The sequence below is a fragment of the Phyllobates terribilis genome, unplaced genomic scaffold (genome assembly GCF_046119375.1).
Source record: "Phyllobates terribilis strain yellow unplaced genomic scaffold, ASM4611937v1 Scaffold_1__5_contigs__length_1240528914, whole genome shotgun sequence".
Taxonomy (NCBI): Eukaryota; Metazoa; Chordata; class Amphibia; order Anura; family Dendrobatidae; genus Phyllobates; species Phyllobates terribilis.
In genome coordinates, this window is record NW_027362761.1 from 894,516,598 (window position 1) to 894,541,242 (window position 24,645).

A 24,645-nucleotide genomic window follows, 5' to 3' on the forward strand; every position below is an offset into this window, starting at 1 on the left:
ATGTGTCGTCGTGACCTCCAAGGGAGAAAAACACTGTGATAGGGCTGCTGGAGCTGTAAACCCCTTTGGGTCACTCCCCCTCTTGCCCCCTGGCTGGACCTAAATCTCCACCCCTGGTCTCTCTCAGCTACAAACACCAAAAACTAAAATGGGCTATACTTCCTTACTGGACGGTCGTCAGGAGCCGATTATGGTGTCATCGGATCCAGCCGGGCCCCTGCTATGCAGGGAGACCAAACACAGTGGCCTTAGGGGTTTCCGAATGGCTGTGCCATGTATCTCCCCATCCCTATGCGCTAGACTGTGCTGGAAGCTAGGGTGACATTCCTCCTGTTCATGTGATTCCAAAAATCTATTTGGTGTATCGCTGGGATGTATCGTATTCCCATAACTTGGTATTGAGTCATACTTGTCTGACACAAAGGACATGCCTCATGGCTGTGGTCCACAGGGGGTCTTCCTGTAGCAGCTCCACAGCAGTAGGTGGGGGGTTTGTCACTCACTGTCCCTCAGCCCCCTCCCTTCTTCTTTAGCTGCAGAAATGTCCGATTACAGCTGTACATTGTAGACCTCTATAATCCCCTGCCAAACAGGGCACAATGATTGACATGGGATTATATGTTGAATATTCTTCACAAGCATGTTACACTGTATGGATTACTGATTTAATCCAGAACATTTTTTAATGCTTTTTTGGAGTGTTATATGCTACTAAAATGTACCACAGAGCAAGTAATACTGTATGGATGAGTGAGTACAGAAAAAAATTTCAACCCTTTTTTGGAGTGTTATATACCACAGAAATGTAACACAAAGTATGTAATACTCTATGGATGACTAATTGAATCCAGAATTTTTTTAAACTCTTTTTGGAGTGTTATATAAGACCAAAATGTACCGCAAAGCACATAATACTTTATGGGTGAGTAATTGAATCCGGAAACATTTTTCAACTTTTTTTTGGAGTGTTATATAACATTGAAATGTACCACAGAGCACGTAATAGTATATGGATGAGTAATGGAATCCAGAAAAATGTTTCAACGCTTTTTTGGAGTGTTATACAGTGGGTATGGAAAGTATTCAGACCCCTTTACATTTTTCACCCTTTGTTTCATTGCAGCCATTTGGTAAATTCTAAAAAGTTCATTTTTTTTCTCATTAAAGTACACTCTGCACCCCATCTTGACTAAAAAAAATGAAATGGTCATAAGTATTCAGACGCTTTGCTCAGACACTCATATTTAAGTCACATGCTGTCAATTTCCTTGTGATCCTTATGGAGATGGTTCTACTCCTTCATTGGAGTCCAGCTGTGTTTAATTAAACTGATAGGCCTTGATTTTGAAAGGCAAACACCTGTCTATATAAGACCTCACAGCTCACAGTGTATGTCAGATCAAATGAGAATCATGAGCTCAAAAGGAACTGCCCAAGGAGCTCAGAGACAGAATTGTGATAAGGCACAGACCTGGCCAAGGTTACAAAAGAATTTCTGCATTACTCAAGGTTCTTAAGAGCACAGTGGCCTCCATAATCATTAAATGGAAGAAGTTTGGGACCACCAGAAGTCTTCCTAGACCTGGTCGTCCAGCCAAACTGTGCAATTGTGGGAGAAGAGCCTTGGTGAAATAGGTAAAGAAGAACCCCAAGATCACTGTGGCTGAGCTCTAGAGATGCAGTAGGGAGATGGGAGAAAGTTCCACAAAGTCAACTATCACTGCAGCCCTCCATCAGTCAGGCCTTTATGGCAGAGTGACCCGACGGAAGACTCTCCTGAGTACAAGACATATGAAAGACCGCATAGAGTTTGCTCAAAAACACATGAAGGACTCCCAGACTATGAGAAATAAGATTCTCTGGTCTGATGAGACGAAGATAGAACTTTTTGCTGATAATTCTAAGCGGTATGTGTGGAGGAAACCAGGCACTGCTCATCACCTGCCCAATACAATCCCAACAGTGAAACATGGTGGTGGCAGCATCATGCTATTGGGGTGTTTTTCAGCTGCAGGGACAGGACGACTGGTTACAATTGAAGGAAACATGAATGCAGCCACGTACAGAGACATCCTGGATGAAAATCTCTTCCAGAGTGCTCAGAACCTCAGACTTGGCTGAAGGTTCACCTTCCAACAAGACAATGACCCTAAGCACACAGCTAAAATAACAAAGGAGTGGCTTCAGAACAACTCTGTGACCATTCTTGACTGGCCCAGCCAGGTCCCTGACCTAAACCCAATTGAGCATCTCTGGAGATGTGAAAAACTTGCTGCATCATTCCCAAGAAGACTCATGGCTGTACCTGCTCAAAAGGGTGCTTCTACTCAATACTGAGCAAAGGGTCTGAATACTTATGACCATGTGATATTTCAGTTTTTCTTTTTTAATAAATTTGCAAAAATATCTACATTTCTGTTTTGTTTCAGTCAAGATGGGGTGCACAGTGTACTTTAATGAGAAAAAAATGAACTTTTTAGAATTTACCAAATGGCTGCAATGAAACACAGAGTGAAAAATTTAAAGGGGTCTGAATACTTTCCGTATCCACTGGATAATACAGAAATGTATCACAAAGCACGTAATACTCTATGTATGACAATATAGTCAGTTTTTTCACCCAAATAAAAAAGAATGTGGTCAACTGATGCAGCTATATATTTAGCAACAGACTGCAAAGCCCTAAGCCCTGCCTAGAGGCTGTATTCTTCCACTCTCCCTGCACCTGTAACCGTCCCCTACGCTAAATGCAGAATGTATTTGAAACAAACAGCAAAGCACAGGATTAGCCCTTAGAAGGACTGTTAGTATGATGGTTCAGCATCAGCGCCAGTATCAGCACTAGAGGACTCGGATTCGTTATACTGTGCACACACAGGCCTGGAAAAGCACTCTCTACCTCCCATAAGAACTGTCAAAGAGCTGTGCAATGGCGTCAGTGTGCCGAGTGTGGCGGCACCTGTTCTTTTATAACCCCTGATGATGTCATACGGTCAGCCAATTACAGTAATGCCACTACTAAAATGGCTACGGCATTACAGTGACTCACACAGGCAATCCCTGCATGCTTTTTGGCTGTGTAACAGGCGCCAAACATGTGGGGAAGGGATTCGCGCTTCAAAGTTGAGCACCGGCTAATACTCGCCAAGTAACAAGCACATCCGAGCACCCAGAGACTCGAGTGATATCCGAGCATCACCGAGCACGTTCGCTCATCCCTAGCCGAGTGCCATTTGCATCACACAGCACTCGGCCGTGTTGTACACTTACAGTGGTGGCCAAAAGTATTGGCACCCCTGCAATTCTGTCAGATAATACTCAGTTTCGTCCTTAAAATGATTGCAATCACAAATTCTTTGGTATTATTATCTTCATTTAATTTGTCTTCAATGAAAAAACTCAAAAAGAATTGTCCTAAAGCCAAATTGGATATAATTCCACACCAAACCTAAAAAAGGGGGTGGACAAAAGTATTGGCACTGTTTGAAAAATCATGTGATGCTTCTCTAATTCATGTAATTAACAGCACCTGTAACTTACCTGTGGCACCTAACAGGTGTTGGCAATAACTAAATCACACTTGCAGCCAGTTAACATGGATTAAAGTTGACTCAACCTCTGTCCTGTGTCCTTGTGTGTACCACATTGAGCATGGAGAAAAGAAAGAAGACCAAAGAACTGTCTGAGGACTTGAGAAACCAAATTGTGAGGAAGCATGAGCAATCTCAAGGCTACAAGTCCATCTCCAAAGACCTGAATGTTCCTGTGTCTTCCGTGCGCAGTGTCATCAAGAAGTTTAAAGCCCATGGCACTGTGGCTAACCTCCCTAGATGTGGACGGAAAAGAAAAATTGACGAGAGATTTCAATGCAAGATTGTGCGGATGGTGGATAAAGAACCTTGACTAACATCCAAACAAGTTCAAGCTGCCATGCAGTCTGAGGGTACAACAGTGTCAACCCGTACTATCCGTCGGCGTCTGAATGAAAAGGGACTGTATGGTAGGATACCCAAGAAGACCCCACTTCTTACCCCGAGACATAAAAAAGCCAGGCTGGAGTTTGCCAAAACTTACCTGAGAAAGCCTAAAACATTTTGGAAGAATGTTCTCTGGTCAGATGAGACAAAAGTAGAGTTTTTGGGGAAAAAGCATCAACATAGAGTGTACAGGAAAAAAAAAGAGGCATTCAAAGAAAAGAACACGGTCCCTACAGTCAAACATGGCGGGGGTTCCCTGATGTTTTGGGGTTGCTTTGCTGCCTCTGTCACTGGACTGCTTGACCATGTGCATGGCATTATAAAGTCTGAAGACTACCAACAAATTTTGCAGCATAATGTAGGGCCCAGTGTGAGAAAGCTGGGTCTCCCTCAGAGGTCATGGGTCTTCCAGCAGGACAATGACCCAAAACACACTTCCAAAAGCACTATAAAATGGTTTGAGAGAAAGCACTGGAGACTTCTAAGGTGGCCAGCAATGAGTCCAGACCTGAATCCCATAGAACACCTGTGGAGAGATCTCAAAATGGCAGTTTGGAGAAGGCACCCTTCAAATATCAGGGACCTGGAGCAGTTTGCCAAAGAAGAATCATATACAATTCCAGCAGATCATTGTAAGAAACTCATTGATGGTTACCGGAAGCGATTGTTCGCAGTTATTTTGGCTAAAGGTTGTGCAACCAAGTATTAGGCTGAGGGTGCCAATACTTTTGTCTGGCCCATTTTTGGAGTTTTGTGTGAAATGATCAATGATTTGATTTCTGCTTCATTCTCTTTTGTGTTTTTTCCTTGCAAGCAAATTAAATGAAGATAATAGTACCAAAGAATTTGTGATTGCAATCATTTTCAGGAAGAAACTGAGTATTATCTGACAGAATTGCAGGGGTGCCAATACTTTTGGCCACCACTGTATGTGAGCGAGCCCTAAGGCTTAGGATACACGGTTGCTTTGGTCAATGTGTGTAGCCCTAGCCACACACCACAATGTAAGTGCATGTGTCTGTGACCTGCTTAGACCTGGCTGCAGTATGCGTAATATATACATATAGATAGATATACACAGGGGAGGACAAAGGTAGAGGTAAACCCTGCGCAAGAACAGTATATGGGCCCTTTGCAGTCCAATAGCTTATCATACTGCACAATTCCACCTGCTTTGGAGGTAGAAGTGGGCCCCTTATCTCTTGGGCTCCTGTGCAGCTGCACATGTTGCACGAACATACCGTTCTTTGGTCAAGTCTGAAAAAGTTGTTTAATTGAAAAATTTGTGTAAGTTGGCTGAAAGTAAAATTTTATATATATCTATAGATAGATAGATAGATATATACAGATACACAGATTGGTTACAGCCAACATATTACACTTTTCGCTCAAACGACTTTTTTCATACTCGACGTCACGTGACCCGTGCAGGTCCAGCCTCAAACTCTCCACTTCAGCAACTGCCTCCCCCTGGTGGCCGAAATGCAACACCCTTGGATGTCTGCTGTTAGTGGAGTTTCGCTAGTGTTACATTATGTCCTTATTTAATAATACTGAAACTCAATATTAGATGCGATGTCTTTCCCAGCAGAACAGATAGTAAAGGGTGCGCTTTTAAATAACGTTTGACGTTTTTGGTTTTCCTTTTCTGATAGTGACGTCATCAGGAAGCGCCGGATGTGACCAGCAGCTAGACCCACGTGTAGCGGAGGAGAGTCGCGCCGCTGGTCGGGATACAGGCAGGTGGGTGAGATTCCACGTGCGAGGCATTTACACTGTGGCATTCCCTAGTGCCAGGAGAGCCGGGCAGCCGCAGGTTTCTCACACGCCGTGCCCGGAGCTCTGCCCGCCTTGTCACATGGCTCCGGGTAGTATGAATGGCTGGCTCGTGCAGCTATACTATTCACACAGTACACATAGGCTGTGCTGCGTTACTTGGTATTATTATAATTGCCACATATGGAGCAGACTGCAGAGCAGCAGAATATGAACAGATTTCATGTCGGTTTTCCATGATGTCTTCCCAGACCTGACTGGTTATTTTATCAAATGTAGTGTCTTACTTGTAAAGCCGGCATTCTCAAGTTAAGAAATGATCTTCTACCCACTGGATAGTGGATTACTTTCTGATCACTGGGGGTTTGCCTCCCACCACCCCACTGATCCTGAGAACCCGGGTTCTGAAGAGTCCCAAGTGAATGGAGTGGTGGGTGATCACGCACAATGCCTCTATTTTATTCTTATGGGAGTGCTCAAGATAGCCAAGCATTTCTATCTACTGCATTCCCATAATGATGAGTGTATGATCACCTACCACTCCATTCACATGGGACTCTAAAGAAACCAGGTTCTCAGGATCAGTGGGGTTTCCAGTGGTTGGACCCCCTCAGTGATGGAGAAATTATTCCCCATCTAATACAAAGTTGAAGTTGTTTTTGTTCGGCAAAATTTTTATGTTTTTTTTTTTACAGATTTAACAAAAAATAAAAACTTACAATAAAATACAATGCAGAAAGGAACTCTATTGTGAATACGCTTAAAAGCAGCTACAAAAGTTGTAAAACTGGCACAAAAATGGGGATTGAAGGGCGTTATTGAAAGGGTTAAATGACGTTAAGCCACTGATCTCACTCCACTATTACATGCATAGTGATGGCATGCATCAAATTCAGGTCACTCTATCCTGACCCAAAGGGGTTCTGGGCATCAAAGTGGGCAAATAGCCACTTTTCACAGATTTGAATAAGTAACTGGTGTTTTTCAGGGGTTAAATGACTTTGGGCCACTGATCTTACACCACTAATACACAGACAGTGATGGGCCACATAAAATTCAGGTCATTCTAGCCTGTATGTAACAGTGGCCCAAAGTCATTAAACCTCAGTTACTTATTCAAATCTGTGAAAAGTGGCTATTTGCCCACTTTGATGCCCAGAACCCATTTGGGCCAGGCTAGAGTTACATGAATTTGATGCGAGCCTTCACTGTGTAATGGTGGCGTGAGATCAGTGGCCCAACGTCATTTAACCCCTGAAAAACACCATTTACTTATTCAAATCATTAAAATTGGCTATTTGCCCACATTGATGCCCGTTCTGATGCTCAGAACCCCTTTGAGCCAGGACGGAGTGACCTGAATTTGATGCGGGCCATCACTATGTATGGAATGGTTGCGTGAGATCAGGGGGCCAACATCATTTAACCCCTGAAAGACACAATTTACTTATTCAAATCATCAAAATTTACTGCCCGCTTTGATGCCAGTTCTGATGCCCATAATCTGTTTGGACCAGGCTGTAGGGACCTGAATGTGATGTGGGGCACAGTGAATTTGTGTGTGTGCGCAGTGTGAAATTAGTGGTCCAAAGTCATCGAACCCTTTTAATAACGCCCTTCAGTGCCCACTTTGATGCCCATTTTTGTGCCAGTTTTACAACTTGTGAATATGCTTAAAAGCAGCTACAAATCAGGGCACCTTGCTGCATTGTATTTTATTATTGTAAGCGTTTATTTTTGTTGTTTAAACCTGTAACGAAACAGAACAAAAGAAATTGCCGAATAAGAAACCAACTTCAGCTTCGTCCATCTAATGATTAGTGAATAACTTTCATCTTTATAATACCCTTTTAATTCAAACTAACACATAAGAGGCCAAAGATAATCAATTTGTATTTAATGTCTGAAAACTTCTCTCTTCCCATATAAACTTGAGCTAAGAATGCCGGTGTATGAGAGTGTTTGCTCACTGTGTGCTCCTCCACATGGCCTACATTATACTAATATATTGTGTGACTGTCTTATACAGCTGATTGCCACAGATTTCCACTGCTGAAAAGCACTGCATCAGCTGATCACTATGTGCAGAAAAGATATTGTTTAAAGACACTTTACCTTTGCTACTTGTTGACATAGAAATATTGAAACAACGTCACAATCCCTAGACATAACTGAGGAACCCATCATCTGATTCATGTTTACTGAGCCAAAGGCAACATGAATCCGAGCTTGGCTGCATTATTAGAGATGTGTATGTTTTATTCTGAAACACTTAATTTCAGGAAAAACATACTTTGAAAAGCAGATCTGGGACAGTGTGCCCCTTTTTCATTAAGACTGGTGTTTTATACACCAGACTTAAGAAAGGAAAGCCGGAGTAAGATTCGTAAAAATTCATTGAGGTATACACCTCTTAATGAATTTGTTGTATCTTAGATCTGCCACCTCCAGAAATGTTACCTGAGCCAGGGGCTGTTGTATGTTTCTTGCTTGATTTACTCTAATTGTGGAGTAAATTATGATTCATTTGCCTAGTGGGCGACTTCTTGCCCCATCTCAACCCACTTTGGCGGAGCTGGCTGGAAGAGGTGTAGAAACCCCAAAAGTCACAAAAAAAAGCCATTGGTTCCAAGTTTTTTGCAACTTGTTCTAGGGTTCTAGGGGTCACAGTGTGACCTCACCCACCTGCATTATAGAGGATTTGATGGGTGTAATAGACAGGGAGAGATGGAGATACAAATATATCACAAGAAATGGGGGCGAGGGAATAATATACCACAGGATACAACTGAGGGGTGATAATATACTTCATGATACAGCTGGATTTCTTATTGGATACTGGCGATATGAGGATGGTGACTAGATGTGAGATCACAATAATGCCCGGATGCATTATTTCTTATGCACTCCTAGTGTGGCACCATTGTGGCAGAGCCAGTAATAACCGAAGTGTATATACGCTTTGGATGCCTATAGGCTTCAGTGCTCATGTAATGTAAGCAACGACACAAGACAATTGGACAACCCCTTTAATTGTATTAAACTTGTGCCACTAATGACATATCGCCGAACTACAGGATATGTGAAAAATGTCTGGTTTCTAGCAGTCTGTTACAGCTGACAGACAAGGAAAGGGAGGGGAGATTTAAACTTCTATATTTTTATTTTTTAAGTATAATTGTATTTTTTTACCCTATTTTTTTAAGTCCCTCTATGAGATTTTAACCTGGCATCGTTTGATTGCTCACAATATATACTGCAATACCACAGTATTGCAGTATATAGTATAAATTGCTGTCTACTTTCAAGCTTGGCTCATAGCTGAGCTTCTGAGGAGTATCAAGATGGCGGCAAATGAAGGCGCCTGGCTGCATAGGTAACCTATGCATTTGCAACAGCAATTGCAAGTGATTGGCAGCAGCATTTAAATATATAAACATCAGTAATTGCAACTGTTTAACAACATCTGCCCTATATGGAGGAGGCACAGGGTGTGAATAGGATTCAAAATTAAAGTATTATCCAGGGCTGTGGAGTCGGTATAAAATGGACCGACTCAGACTCCTAAAATATATAATAAATTGGGTACAGTAGTTCACTGCAGTTTGTGGGGAATATTTTTTCATAAGACTTTGGGAAAGTTATGAAATGTCCTATAAATGTCTGTCCTATTCCTGATCTAAGGGTCTAGACTTATAGGCTATGTGCCCACGTTGCATTTATGAAGCAGAAAATTTCTGCTGCATAAATGCAAGTCCTCTCCCGGAAAAACGCATGCGGAATTCCGCACGCGTTTATCGCGCATTTTTCGCGCGTTTATCACGCGTTTTCCACATGCGGAATTGCCTTGCGTTTTTTATGCATTGGACTAAGGCAATTCCGCTTGCGGAAACGCAAAATTAAATGACATGCTGCGGATTTTTGAACGCGGCATAAACGCTGCGGAAAAATCCGCAGCATGTGCATAGAACTTGCGGAATCCCATTGGGGACCATGGGGTGCGGATATACATGCGTTTTTCAAGCGTTTACGCTGCGGAAATTCCGCAGCATATACGCTTGAAAAATGCTACGTGGGCACACAGCCTTAGCTGAGATGAATCTGTGCTACAGTAAATTTATCACTTAAACATGAGCCGTGTATGAGGGAGTCGTGGAGTCGGAGTCATGGAAATTGAGGAGTCGAAGGTTTGGCTTACCGACTCCACAGCCCTGGTATTATCTACTTTGTATTGCCACTTGGTATGTCTATGTATTGTAAACTTGAGTTACTGCAAATTCCATACTCCACCCCCTCTAAACCATCTATGGCTAACATTACTCCTTAAAAATGCTAAGAGGAGTAATTTTTACCCTTCTGTAAAAAAATGTAGCTCGACTTCTTCTTGCACCCAAGTCTATGGGTCCATAAAAACCATGGACCGCACACTGATGGCAGTCCGTGTTATCTGTAATTTACCTTGTAATTTACCCTTACGTGAAAATCACGAACGTCACACTGACCTAACACTGATGACACTCTTACTATTTTGTTGCAAATGTAAAAAACACTGACATCTGAATGAGGTCTAAAACAAATCAGACTCCCAGTGGCTTCCATGATAGTCTAGGACTTGCACAGTCTCTAGTTTGTAGGGAAATTGCAGGAATTTTTCTTCTGTGAGTTGCAGACCTTTGTGAAAAATTATCTTTGAGAATTGCCTACAAGGCATATTTATAAAGCCATAGGGGGTGTGACTAACTTCCGAATATATTACTGCACAATATTACTGATATTTTTTCTAAAGAATGTTTTTTCCCCTTCCCTTGTGTGTTTAGGATGTCCTTTGGCGGAAGAGGAAACTTTAATCGTGGAGGAGGCGGCAGAGGTGGTGGCGGTGGGTGGGGTGGAAGAGGAGGTGGCGATAGAGGAAGAGGTGGCTTTAGAGGAAGAGGTGGCTTCGGAGATAGAGGTGGCTTTGGAGGAAGAGGTGGAGGACGTGGAGGCTTTAACAGAGGAGGATATGACCAGGGACCACCAGAGTATGTTGTTGGTACGTTGCATTACAAAATGTATTACATTTTGTCTAAGTTACTTACATTTTCTTTCCTTTTAGATCATACATTGGCTTTTTTTTATTATTATTTGTTAAACTGTACTTAGCATGACATGTACATCATATTTAAGGAGATTGTCCACTACTCAGACAACCCCTTCTGAGTTCTTATGTTTCCCCCTTTTAAAACAATAACACTTATACTTGCCTTTTGGCACCGTTCCAGCGGTGTCAGCACTATCGCTCCCGGCCATCGTGTCACAGTGTGACGTCACGCAATCTCTGCGGCCAATCAGCAGCCACTTCACTCTTAGTGCCTTAGGACAAATAACTTATGTCCAGAGGAATTGAGCCCTGCTCCTCTCTCTTCCTCCGGATGCATGTGATTTGTCCAGAGGTGGGGAAAGTGAAGCGGCTGCAGGGTTTGGCGTGAAGTCCCACTATAATGCAATCGCGAAGAGAGACCGAGCTGAAACAGTGCCGGCATCAGTGGTGAGTATAAGTGTTATTTTAAAAGGGGCGAAAATATGGAATGAGAAAGGGTTGCCTGAGTAGTAGGCAACCCCTTTAAAGCACAGAATGACTGTTTAAACCAAGTAGAGGCGTTTGGTGCATCATGGCGGCCAATCATTTATATACACCTTCCCATCTGCTTGGTTCCCCTCTATCTTCACCCTTCTCTGGCTTTATAAAGCCAGAGCTGTCAATTCAATAAGGGGGTGGTGGAGATAGACGGACAACAAGCAGGAGGGAAGGTGTGGTTAAATGTTTGGTTGTGAAGCACCAAGCGTCAGGATTTTGAAAAGTCATTCTGTGCTGACTGAGGAAAGACTACACATCCCTTACCCAATAATGTTGGAATTAAGACATGTCTAATACAAAGGAACATAAGAACTACAGTTAAACATAAAAGTTAGAGTAGATGTGAGAGGGGGAGGGTAAAGAATGGGTTTGTCGTGTCATGGTACATACATAGCACCTATATCAATAGGAAGTATGCATTACCTCACAGTTGCTCAGGAAGCGTTTCTCTGCTATTACAAGTCTGTGAAGCAGAACGATCTCACCCGGAGTTCAGCTGTGTGAGCACAGGGCGAGGGGGTGAATCAGAGACATGCTGTGCTTACAGCGAGGAGCCTCAGCTGTCAGACCTGTGTGAGAGAGAATACGTTGTGCACACTGGGGGTGAGGAGTTGGGGGGCCTCTCCTGATGACAGGAACTGCGCAAACTCAACCAGCTGATCGCCTACTATGAGGACGTAATGGAATAACGCCAGGGGGCGCCAGAGAGCATAATTCAAAAAATAAAAGCTTGTTATCTTTAGAATGCAGCATAATTTTTAATCACTATAAATTACAAAACTATTTATTTCCACCTTTTCTGCTTGGTTAGCTGTATTCTTTATGGTGGCACAACCCTTTTAACCCCTTTAAAGCCCATGACGTACTAATACGCGTCTGTGCCCTGGGACTTAAGAGCCTGACCCGTATTAGTACGTCATCGCGATCGCGCGCGCACACAGGCTGTGCGGGCGCGATTGCCGCTGGGTGTCAGCTGTTTGTCACAGCTGACACTCGGTACTATGTGCAGGGAGCGGCCCCGCACCGCTCCCGGCACATTAACCCCCGCAATGCTGCGATCGAAGTCGATCGCAGCATTGCGGTGGCTAAGGGGAGGTGATCGCAATACTCGCCTCCTCTTCCGGCCTCCAGCGCTGTCTGCCGCGGCTTCCCGGGTGTTGCCATGACAACCCGATGTCATGACAACATCCGGGTCACCAGACAGCAGGAAGATTTTTTTGGTCATGCGCAGTGCATGACCAAACAATCTTCTCACTGTGCAGCGCTGACTGCCTGTATAGCACAGGGATGGTGCTCCATCCCTATGCTATGCAGGCGATCAGAATAAAAAAAGTGAAAGTCCCATAGTGGGGAAAAAGTAAAAAAAAAAAACTCTCAGAAAGTGAAAAAAAAATTTTTTTAAAAAATTGTAAAAATATAAAAAACTAAAATAAAAAATAATCCACCAAAAATAAAAATATAATGTACCCATTAATAAATATTATGAAAAAAAAAGAAAAACAAACAATAAAAGTACACATTTGGTATCGCCGCAGCCGTAACGACCTAACCTATAAAACTGTCCCACTAGTTAACCCCTTCAGTGAAAAAATAAAAGACGAAGCAAAAAGACGAATATAAATAAAAATGGTACCGCTGAAAACGTCATCTTGTCCCTCAAAAAACAAGCCGCCATACAGCTCCATCATCCAAAAAATAAAAGTTATAGCTCTCAGAATAAAGCAATGCAAAGAAATAATTTTTTCTATAAAATAGCTTTTATTGTGTAAAAGCGCCAAAACATAGAAAAACTATAATAATGTGGTACCGCTGTAAACGTACTGACCCGAAGAATAAAGCTGCCTTATCAATTTTACCACACGTGGAACAGAATAAAAAATTTAAAAAAAAAAACAATTCCTGAATTGTTGTTTTTTGTTTATTCTGCCTCCCAAAAGCTGGAATAGAAAGCGATCAAAAAATGTCACGTGCCTGAAAATGGCACCAATAATAACGTCAACTCATCCCGCAAAAAACAGAGTCATGTGATGGCTTATCGGCCAAAATATGGAAAAATTATAGCTCTCAAAATATGGCGATACAAAAACTAGATTTTACAAAATATGTGTCTTTTAGTGTGTGACTGCTGTCAGTCATAAAAACCCGATATCATTCTGGTATCTCTGTAGTTGCACCGACCCGAAGAATAACGTCGTCTAATGACTTATACCGCACTAGGAACGACGTAAAAAATAAACGCTAGGGCTGGGGTTAGGGTTGTTTTTTTTTTTCAAAAAAATGACGATATGGCAACTAGTGTTGAACGCAAGTGCTCGCTACTTGAGTTTGCATCGGGTGCTCGGGTATGCATTGAGTATCGCGGGTGCTCGAGTCTCCGCTCCATATGCTTCGCGGCCAAAAAAAACCTCGCGGGGATTGCCTGCCATGCATGAGCAATCCCCGCATGTTTTTTTTGGGGTGTCTAATAACCGTGAAACATGCGGTTCAGGGACTCGAGCATGTCACTTGAGCACCCGTGATACATGGTGCATACCTGAATACCCGATGCAAACTCAAGTAGCGAGCACTTACGCTCAAGACTGACAACTTATTCAATATGATGACCTAATGTCATCAAATTCTGTGTCGTACCTCTGGGTTCAAAATGTTCACTATACCCCCTGATAAAATCCTTGAGGAGTGTAGTTTCTGGGGTCCATTTTCTCCTCTTACCCATGTGAAAATAAAAAAATTGGGGCTAAAACATCATTTTTGTGGAAAAAGTTAGATTTTTTTATTTTCACGGCCCCAAGTCCTTCTGTAAAGGACTTGGGGGTTCAAGGTGCATCTAAATAAGTTCCCTGAGGGGTCTAGTTTCCAAAATGGTGTCACTTGTGGGGGGTTTCCACTGTTTAGGCACATCAGGGGCTCTCCAAATGCGACATGGCGTCCGCTAATTATTCAAGCAAATTTTACAATCAAAAAGTCAAATGGCGCTCCTTCCCTTCCGAACCCTTCCGCGCGCCCAAACAGTGTTTTTCCCCCACATATAGGGTATCTGTTAACTCAGGAGAAATTTCACAACAAACTGCATAGTGCAATTTCTTCTGTTACCCTTATGAAAATGCAAAAGTGGGGGTTGAAAAATATTTTTGTGGGAAAAATGTGAAAATTTTATTTTTACGGCTCAATGTTATAAACTTCTGTGAAGCACCTGGGGGTTCAAGGTGCTCACCACACATCTAGATAAGTTCCCTGAGGGGTCTTGTTTCCAAAATGGTGTCACTTGTGGGGGTTTCCACTGTTTAGGCACATCAAATGCAACATGGCGTCCGCTAATTATTCAAGCAAATTTTACATTCAAAAAGTCAAATGGCGCTTCTTCCCTTCCGAACCCTGCCGCGCGCCCAAGCAGTGGTTTTTCCCCACATATGGGGTATTTGCGTGCCCAGGGGAAATTGCACAACAAATTTTGGGGTCCATTTTTTCCTGTTACCCCTGTGAAAATAAAAAAAAATTGGGTCTAAAGTAACATTTTTGTGAAAAAAGTTAAATGTTCATTTTTTTCTTCCACATTCCAAAAATTCCTGTGAAGCACCTGAAGGGTTAATAAACTTCTTAAATGTGGTTTTGAGCACCTTGAGGGGTGCAGTTTTTAGAATGGTGTCACTTTTGGGTATTTTCTGTCATAAAGACCTCTCAAAGTGACTTCAAATGTGATGTGGTCCCTAAAAAAATGGTTTTGTAAATTTTGTTGGAAAAATGAGAAATCGCTGGTCAACTTTGAACTCTTATAGCTCCCTAATAAAAAAAAATTTTGTTTCCAAAATTGTGCTGATGTAAAGTAGACATGTGGGAAATGTTATTTATTAAGTATTTTGTGTGACATATCTCTCTGATTTAATGGCATAAAAATTCAAATTTTGAAAATTGCAAAATTTTCGCCAAATTTCTGTTTTTTTCACAAATAAACGCAAGTGATATCGAAGAAATTTTACCACTATCATGAAGTACAATATGTCACGAAAAAACAATCTCAGAATCGGGGATCCGTCGAAGCGTTCCAGAGTTATTACCTCATAAAGTGACAGTGGTCAGAATTGTAAAAATTGTCCCGGTCATTAACATACAAACCACCTTGGGTTGTATAGGGGTTACGTGCACTCATTTGTTTCGTAGCGGTTCTCTGCTGCACAGTCATGTTGGAAGGTTCTGGGAGATAACTTATCTGGTCCCCGCTCTTGAATATTTTTCGTAACTTCAGAAGACTAATAAACTGCATATTTTGTTACTGTTTCAGAGGTTGGAGAGTTTATGCATCCTTGTGAAGATGATGTGGTGTGTAAGTGTATCACAGAAGAAAGCAAAGTTCCATACTTCAATGCCCCGATTTACCTGGAAAATAAAGAACAGATTGGAAAAGTGGATGAAATATTTGGGCAGTTGAGAGACTTTGTATCCTTTATAAACATATTTTTGACATTGTTTGTGTAGCATTAAAATAGTGTGGTGTGATGTGATAAGATTATAGTGTCCCCTCATTCATCTATTATGGATTCAAGTTTCGAACATTTGACTAGGACCATTTATTACACCCTGGAAGTAAACAAGCTGTGATCATGAACATATATTGGAAAATTATATTGCTTAACATTTGACCTCAAAACTATCCATTTAAATTATTGGTAAGAAGAGACTCCTGACTTATCTTACCAATAGATGCATGCAAATGTGCACAGAAATGTCTTAAAGGGAATCTTGTCACCAGGTTTTTCTACCTAATATGATAGCAGCATAATTTACGGGCATAAACCCTGATTCCAGCAATGCTTCACTTATTTGGCTGCTTGCTGTAATTTTGATAAAATCACTCTTTTGTAAGCAGGAGATTATCGCTAGTGGACTAGTAAACCTGCTGTCATGTAGTCCATGTTAATGATCTCTGGGTAACCCCACACCCTGCACTGAGTGGAAGCTTTCTGCCTATGCACAGTGTACACAGAAAACTTCTAGTTAGTCTTGAGGGTGGAATTATATAAAGTGATTTTATTAAAAGTTCAGCAAAAAGCCCAGTAAGTTTTGCCCTGTAGATTGCGGACTGCTCCATGCCAATTTCATACAGTTAACCTGTTCTTGAGGCTAAGCACTAAGGCCATGTACTGTACACATGCAGTGGGTTTTCCTACTGTGGAAATGGTTTAAATCTGCTTTTGTAATATGTGAATTTGCCGGTGAGTTTCACTTTTTGCTTTATAATAGAAATCTATGGCCGAATGGATTATGTTGTGTAATTCTCAACATGCTTTCAAAGTTGTGTAGACTTTCTGCTAAATGTGGGAGGGAGCTTCTAAAACTTCATAAATGTATATGATGTGTCTGTAGATAATTCACACATTATTAACTGTTCCTAAAAGATTTTCTTAGAAATGGTCGTCCTTTTTTACTGTGTACCCAATATTCCATATATCATTTTATTTTGATAGCTTCCTTAATTACTTAAACTAGTATTTTTCTATTAAACTTTCTGAAAATATGAAAGCATCATCTTTTAAGAAGTTACAGAAGGTAAGTGGTTAAAACGTTATTCTCACGTTAAAGGCATAGGCAGAAAATAATAAACTGAGAATTTATGCCGGTTTGCAGTTTACTTGCGATTTCTTTTTTTGTTGATGGCTTGTTGCCAGCTCAGCTTCTGTAAGCAGTGCCCGAAGGCTGGCCGGGGTCGCTGGAGTGTACAGGTGGCTCCTGACGCCAGCTCCAGCCTTCCTGTGTTACTGATACTGCAGGCAAGGCTGCCACATATAGAAGCTTCCGAGCGCACAGCATTCTGGTCAGCAGTACAACAATGGTGCTGATCCCAACTGCCCAAAATTGGCAGCTTGGGGGAGCGTGGCGCTCCTGAAGAGACTAGATGGGACAAACCCTTTTAAAGGGTTAAACCCATCTTCATAAATGTGTATTGTCGGATAGTGCTTGGAAATGCAAGCAATTTTGCATGTTACTGCTTATAAAAATTTGCAACCGTTATTGAGATGATATCCCTTTTCTTTATGTTAAAATGTTGTTGCTTTTGAAGATTGACCACCGCGACTAGATAGCCGAACATGGACCGTGTTTACAAGCTTTTTATTGAGCTTGTAAGCACTGTTTTAAAGGTGACCAGAATCGCTTGACTACACTGTTATTTCCTAAGCAGATTTGTTGCAGAAATTTTTGTGACTGTCTTATTCATCTAAATTAAGAGATGTATCACACATGCTTTATTAACCACTCCTTTAAGACGTATGCAATTGATTTCTGCTACGTCTGAATATACCCTTACTTTGTGAGCAACCATATTCCTATTAACTTATGACAAATATCTTGACGGTGAGGAATCAAAACACTCATTATAGTTGAATGTTGGAGAACTTTTCAATAATTATACATTATTCTCATAAAATATGCAAATTCCTGTTAATCGTGACATTTTTTATTCTTGGTTGTAAACTGATTAATCCCTGTGATATATGCAGAATTTTTTTATGTTAAATTTTTGCATTGAATGTTTTGTACCCCACAGTTCTATATTGACCCAGCAAAGCTGTTACCTCTACAAAGGTTCCTTCCTCGGCCGCCTGGTGAGAAAGGCCCTCCAAGAGGTGGACGTGGTGGTGGAAGAGGATTTGGACGAGGAGGTGGACGAGGGGGTGGTGGCAGAGGTGGATTCGGCAGAGGAGGTGGAGGTCTGTATTTGTCATTTTTATCTCCATAGTGATTATGTCTAAATCTCTTCGATTGCTGCTGTTTAACCATTTGTCAAGCTGACTAGTACATTTCAATGGAGGGGACGCATCGGCTCCTGATTCGATTATGGTGTACTGATGGGTTACCATGGCCGCTGGCTTGCTGAAGACTCCTATGGTGACCATCTTGGTACTCCCGTGAAGCCTGGCCATGGGATGTACTTCACAGGAGATCCTGATTTACTCCATATACTGCATTACTGTGATATTGCAGTATATAGAACGAAGTCTCACAGGTTAAAGTCACTCAGAGGGACTAAACTATAGTGAAAAAAATAAGTTTTTAAAATTTAATATTTTTTTAAATAAACATTTAAATTGCCCCCATTTTTCTCTGTTTAAAAGTGAAGAAATGAAAAAAAAATAAAGTCTTGTCTATCTCAATTTAAAAGTAATTAAACCATACAGAGAAAAAATAAACCGAAACCTTGAGATGCATTTTTATTATTGCTGCTCCTCACCCCAAAAATAAAATCCGATTTGTCAGGTCATGGCTGTTTGTTACAGCCAGGACCTGCCACCAATCATCGCTGGGGGAGCGGAGCTTTGCGATGGGTTGCTGTGACAGCAGGGGGTCTGCTGAAGAACCCCGTGCTTATCATTACGTTGCTCCTTTGAAACCCTGCCTGTGGCCGAGCTTCAAAGGAGACCCTGATTTTTGCTATATGCAGCAATGCTGTCTTAAGCGGACTAACAAATAAAGTAAAAAAAAAAAGTAAAAAAATTTAAATTGCCCCCTTTTTTCCCCAGTTTAAAAAATTATATAAAAATTACACGTATGGTATCACTGCGTTAATAAAAGATCGATCTATTAAAATATAAAATGATTAACCTGATTGGTAAACACCATATACGAAAAAAAAAAATAAGAACCCAATAATAACGCTGCAATGGCATCAGAGCAATCAAAATGTCACATCAATTCCAAAATGATATCAATAAAAACTTTGTCTTGCCCTGTGAAAAATAAGCTGTCACACAGCTCCATCGACCGAAAAATAAAAAAGGTTATGGGGTTTTGGAAAATGGCAACAATTTTTTTTTTTTTTTTTGTTGCAAACTTCAGATTTTCTTTTCCACCATTAAAATAATAATAATAAAAAAACTGGACATGTGTGGTATCGCTGTAATCATACTGATGAGCACAATCATATTGCATGGTCATTACTGCCACAAAATGTACGCTGTAATAACAATCCCCAAAAAACAATGTCAAAATTGCATTTTTTCAACAATTTCTCCGCACTTGGAATTTTTTTCCTGGTTTCCAGTACATCACATGATAAATTTAATGGTGTCATTCAAAAGTACAACTTGTCCAGCAAAAAACAAGCCCCCATACTGTACATCTATTTGGACCGAAAAATAAGCGTTTTGAGGCTGGGAAGAATGGGAGGAAATAACAAAAACTAAAATTAGCCACATTGTGAAGGGTTTAAAGGGAATCTGTCAGCAGATTTTTCCTGTTTAATCTGAGAGCACCATAATGTAAACACTGAGTGCCTGATTGCTGCTATGTGTCACTTATTAGGCTGAGTGTTGTAGTTTCACTGCAGTCAACATTTTATCAGCAGGAGATTAACACTCCCCTGACTACAGCTCACACTGCAGAGAAGACAGCTAATTTATAAAACCCCCACACCCACCAGCTTGCTCAAATTGCAGTGTACACAGGAAGCTGCCAGTCAGGGGTGTGGGCAGGGTTATACACAGCAGAATATTTAGCTCTGCTACATCTCCATCAATCAAAACAGGGATTCTATGAAAACTACTACACCAAGCAGCCCAGTAAGTGATACATCTCTGGAATCAGGTTTTCTTGCCCCGTGTTATTATATAGAAAAAAGGCTGCTGACAGATTACCTTCAATAAGGTTTTCCATTAGTGGATGGCCCCTTGAAAGGGTTAATTAACCTACTGAGCTTTTACTTCTTTCTGGCACTTAAAACATTTTTTAAAAAAACCTTATATTTTCTATGCGAGTTTGTTACTCTTGGAATTTTGTGTTTTATTGTGTGCTGATTTTTCTTTTTTTCCCCTTAGGTGGATTCAGAGGAGGACGTGGAGGATTTGGTGGCGGTGGTGGTTTCAGGGGAGGTAGAGGAGGTGGTGGGGGTCGTGGCTTCAGAGGTTAGTATAGGCAATCTTAGTAATTTGAATTGTTAACTTTCTTTTCCAATAATTGAAAGCTTTTGGCCTGGATTCGACTGAGTTAGGGCTCGATCCGACGAGTGTATTATACAGATGTGTGCGGTCCATGTAAAATCCGACAGCACACTGACCAATGTAATTCAGTATGCCTGTTAAGATGATACTCGGTCTTTGTGAAAAAAAATTGCTGCATGCCCTTTTCTCTTCTGTATATTGGATGAGACTCTCCTCTTTACATCTGTGATTGCACAAAAAAATCTGATCCTATGTTGATCAACCATATAACTGATTATTATGGATACTTTGTCATTATTAACGTTGGAAAATCAATTTGATCTTGTACATTTAAAATGTTGATGTATAAATACAGGTGTCAAACAGATGTAAAATACAGACACACCCATGACAATGTAGATGAAAATCAGACAGTTTTTCATACTTTCATCTTATCCCAGCCTAAGTGGTTATTAAACAGTAGAAAAACAGACAACACTCAGATGACACATGGATGGCTTCCCAGTGATTTGTTTTCTACTTGAGTTGTTAGTTTTGTTCCTTAAATCAGATCAAAAATGGAATTGTCAGCAAAAAATAAAGACAAGAACAGCCCCATAAGTTATAATCATAAACTGAGGAGAGGGGAAATGGAAACGTCAGCTCACCACATTTCTGCAACACCTAGTTCCACTTTAGTAGATCGCCCGGAGCCGTCCTAGTCTGGGACATGAGAAGCACATGAATCAAGTGAAATTTTTTTTTTTTAAGAAAATCCAGAGAAACAGAGTATTTCTGGATTTCATATGGTGACCAGCATGTTTTAATACTTTGAATTTTGATATAATAAAGATGATTTTTCTACATTTTTTTTTTTTAAATTTTCACTGGAGGATCTTTTTTTTTTCTGTTAAATTATAATTGAACACGAACCGATCTGTGAAACACGCATATCTGCATGGAGCCAAAGATGGTCTCTAAAAAGGAAAACAGATTCAGTACAATATACAGTGGTGTGAAAGTGTTTGCTCCCTTCCTGATTTCTTATTCTTTTGCATCTTTGTCACACTTAAATGTTTCAGATCACAAAACAAAATTAAATATTAGACAAAGATAACACAAGTAAACACCTTTTAAATGAAGGTTTTTATTATTACGGGAAAAAGAAATCCAAACCTACAGGGCCCTGTGTGAAAAAGTGTTTGCTCCCTAAACCTAATACCTGGTTGGTCCACCCTTAGCAGCCTTTTTAAGGTCATGCCATAGCATCTCAATTGGATTAAGGTCAGGACTTTGACTAGGCCACTTCAAAGTCTTAATTTTGTTTTTCTTAAGCCATTCAGAGGTGGACTTGCTGGTATGTTTTGGATCATTGTCCTGCTGCATAACCCAAGTGCGCTTCAGCTTGAGGTCACGAACAGATGGCCGGACATTCTCCTTCAGGATTTTTTGGTAGACAGCAGAAACAGACAGCAGAATTCATGGTTCCATTTACCACAGCAAGTTTTCTAGGTCCTCAAGCAGCAAAACAGCCCCAGACCATCACACTACCACTATATTTTAATATTTTACTGTTGGTATGATGCTCATTTTCTGAAATGCTGTGTTACTTCTACACCAGATGTAATGGGACATACACCTTCCAAAAAGTTCAACTTTTGTCTCATCCGTCCACAGCGTATTCTCCCAAAAGTCTTGACGATCATCAAGCTGTTTTCTGGCAAAACTGAGACGAGCTTTTATTATTTTTTTTTTGATCAGCAGTGGTTTTAGTCTTGGAACTCTTCCATGCATGCCATTTTTGCCCAGTCTCTTTCTTATAGTGGAGTCATGAACACTAACCTTAACTGAGGCAAGTGAGGCCTGCAGTTCTTTGGATGTTGTTGTGGGGTCTTATGTGACCTCTTGGATGAGCCGTCGCTGTTCTCTTGGGGTAATATTGGTTGGCCGACTGCTCCTGGGAAAGTTCACACTGTTCCATGTTTTTGCCGTTTGTGGATAATGACTCTCACTGTGGTTCACTGGAGTCCCAAAGCTTTAGAAATGAATTTATAACCATTTACAGACTGATAGATCTCAATTACTTTGTTTCTCATTTGTTCCTGAATTTCTTTGGATCGCAGCAGGAGGTTTAGCTTTTGCGGATCTTTTGGTCTACTTCACTTTGTTAGGCAGGTCCTATTTAAGTGATTTCTTGATTGAGAACAGGTGTGGCAGTAATCAGGCCTGTGTGTGGCTAGGGAAATTGAACTCCGCTTCCCAAAGCAGTTAATTTATGTTTTAAGGGGGGGCAATCGCTATTTCACACAGGGCCCAGTAGGTTTGGATTTCTTTTTGTCTTAATAATAAAGACCTTCATTTAAAAACTGCATTTTGTGCTTACTTGTTTTATCTTTGTTTAATATTTAAATTTATTTTGTGATCTGAAACATTTAAGTGTGACAAACATGCAAAAGAATAAGAAATCAGTAAAGGGGCAAACACTTTTTCACACCACTCTGCATGTATCTGATTAAATAAAAGCCTGTAACTGCAGAAGAAAGTCTTTGTACAACTTTACCACTAATTTGTATTACTTCAGTGCATAAAAATATTAACTTAAATATATTTTAATTAAGCTGTCCCTACATTGATTTCACATAGGCAAAAAAAAAACCAGTCTGTAAAGGACATATCTTCTAATCACCTCTCTTTTTTCCTGTATGTAGGAGGCCGGTGATGAGCCATATGAAAGCAGCATAGGTTGGTGTTCTTTTGCGCTTACTCTCCACTTGGATACATCTCAATAAAAAAGGATCAACATTTTGGTTTTGAAATGGGACTAATACAACAACCACATGAAAGAGAAGAGCGACGCTTATTAATACTTACAGCTACAGAACATGTATGCAGTAAGGGACACTGTGGACCTCATCTTCATCTTCACGACCCAAGCCGGTTTACGAGGCATATTGTCATTTCTATTAAAACGTTTTTAATTTTTTTTCACATGAGGATGTTATTTTACAAGCATTGTGGTAAAAAAATCTTTACTAATTAAGACCATAAACATTTTATTTTGTTCTAAAAATGTTGTAAATATAAATCTGTATTACTTGAACTTGCCAATAAAATTTTTTTACCACATTTTACGCTTTTCTCCTTTTTTATAGGTAATAAAATTGACTGATAGAACTACATGCTATTAAATTTGTAGAGATTTCTTTACTTGACAAAGGTAACACTTTTACGTGACAAAAAGTTTCAAAGTGACCTCATTCATCGCATGCATACATTTTCTCCTCTTAGCTTCCATTCATACGCAGTTTTGTTGTAGCACAGTCCCTGAGCCAAAAGCAGGAGTCCTACAGGGAAACGTATGAGTAGCTATTTCCAGTTCTGTCTATAACTAGAAAATGCCGCTGATTCAATATGGAAAGTAACAACTTGGCCTTATTCCGGTTTCTTGATACCGTGCTTTTGGTCTCCTGACCCAAACCTAACAATCTTGGATATGCTTATGGTGCTATAAGGTCAGATCAGGAGACCCACGGCCAGTCCAGGTATTTGCAGTCCTTATATGGGCATTGACGTACAGCCATCTGAATCCATCCTTAGGATGTGTATGGAGCAAGTAGGCTAAAATACCAATGCACAAGCAATAGGCATCTTTTATGTAATTCTTTGTTATGGGATGGTACCTGGGCACTGTAATTCTATCTAGAAGCAATGTCACTCAGGGAGAATACCTTGGTAATATGGCACATGCCGCAAGATTTCCAGTGTCAGAGATTCAATTAGTTTTAAAATTAAAACTACTTATGGTGCATTTATGGTTAAAGTCAAAAGTAACTAGTGTCAGTGTTCTGGAGACATACCACCCAGGATGAATACTAGAACATACTTCCTGGCTACAGCCAATTATTCACCACATTCTGACGGATAGCCGGAAAATGTCAGTGTAAGGTCAAGTTTACACAACTGTATTTTCACTCTGAGTGATGTCCATGACAAAACAGCACTCGGCCCAATGTAATTCAATGGAACAATGCAGTTGAGCATTTTTTTTTCACGGAATCTACGAGTGAAATCGCAGAATGCGTTAGTTTCCTCTGTATATCTGATACTTGCCCATACAAGTCTATGGGTGAGCGAAAAAAAATCTATTACTATAGGGGGACACCATTCAGAATGTAATATTTACAGATATATTGCAGTTCTTTAACATAGTAATTAAACACAGTAGTTTCCTAATAATTATTGCTGTATAACAATTTATTACATGCGGATGAGGAAAAAAAAAGATCTGAGTTTTATGAATGAAACTGACAATTTTTTTTATGCTCATGTGAAAATTAACCCAAAACTGACAGGCAATAATACTTTA

At 40.5% G+C, this 24,645-nt stretch overlaps 1 protein-coding gene across 1 annotated transcript; it reads left to right on the top strand.

Moving 5' to 3' along the window:
• The first annotated feature begins 5,464 nt into the window (after positions 1–5,464).
• Positions 5,465–23,405, top strand: GAR1 (GAR1 ribonucleoprotein). The gene is made up of 8 exons (XM_073655453.1): positions 5,465–5,483; positions 5,633–5,720; positions 10,571–10,785; positions 15,650–15,804; positions 16,855–16,914; positions 17,912–18,074; positions 20,178–20,264; positions 22,988–23,405. Exons 3-8 carry the CDS (start codon positions 10,572–10,574, stop codon positions 22,996–22,998), a joined length of 690 nt encoding a protein of 229 aa, XP_073511554.1. The 5' UTR covers positions 5,465–5,483; positions 5,633–5,720; position 10,571; the 3' UTR covers positions 22,999–23,405.
• Positions 23,406–24,645: the final 1,240 nt, after the last annotated feature.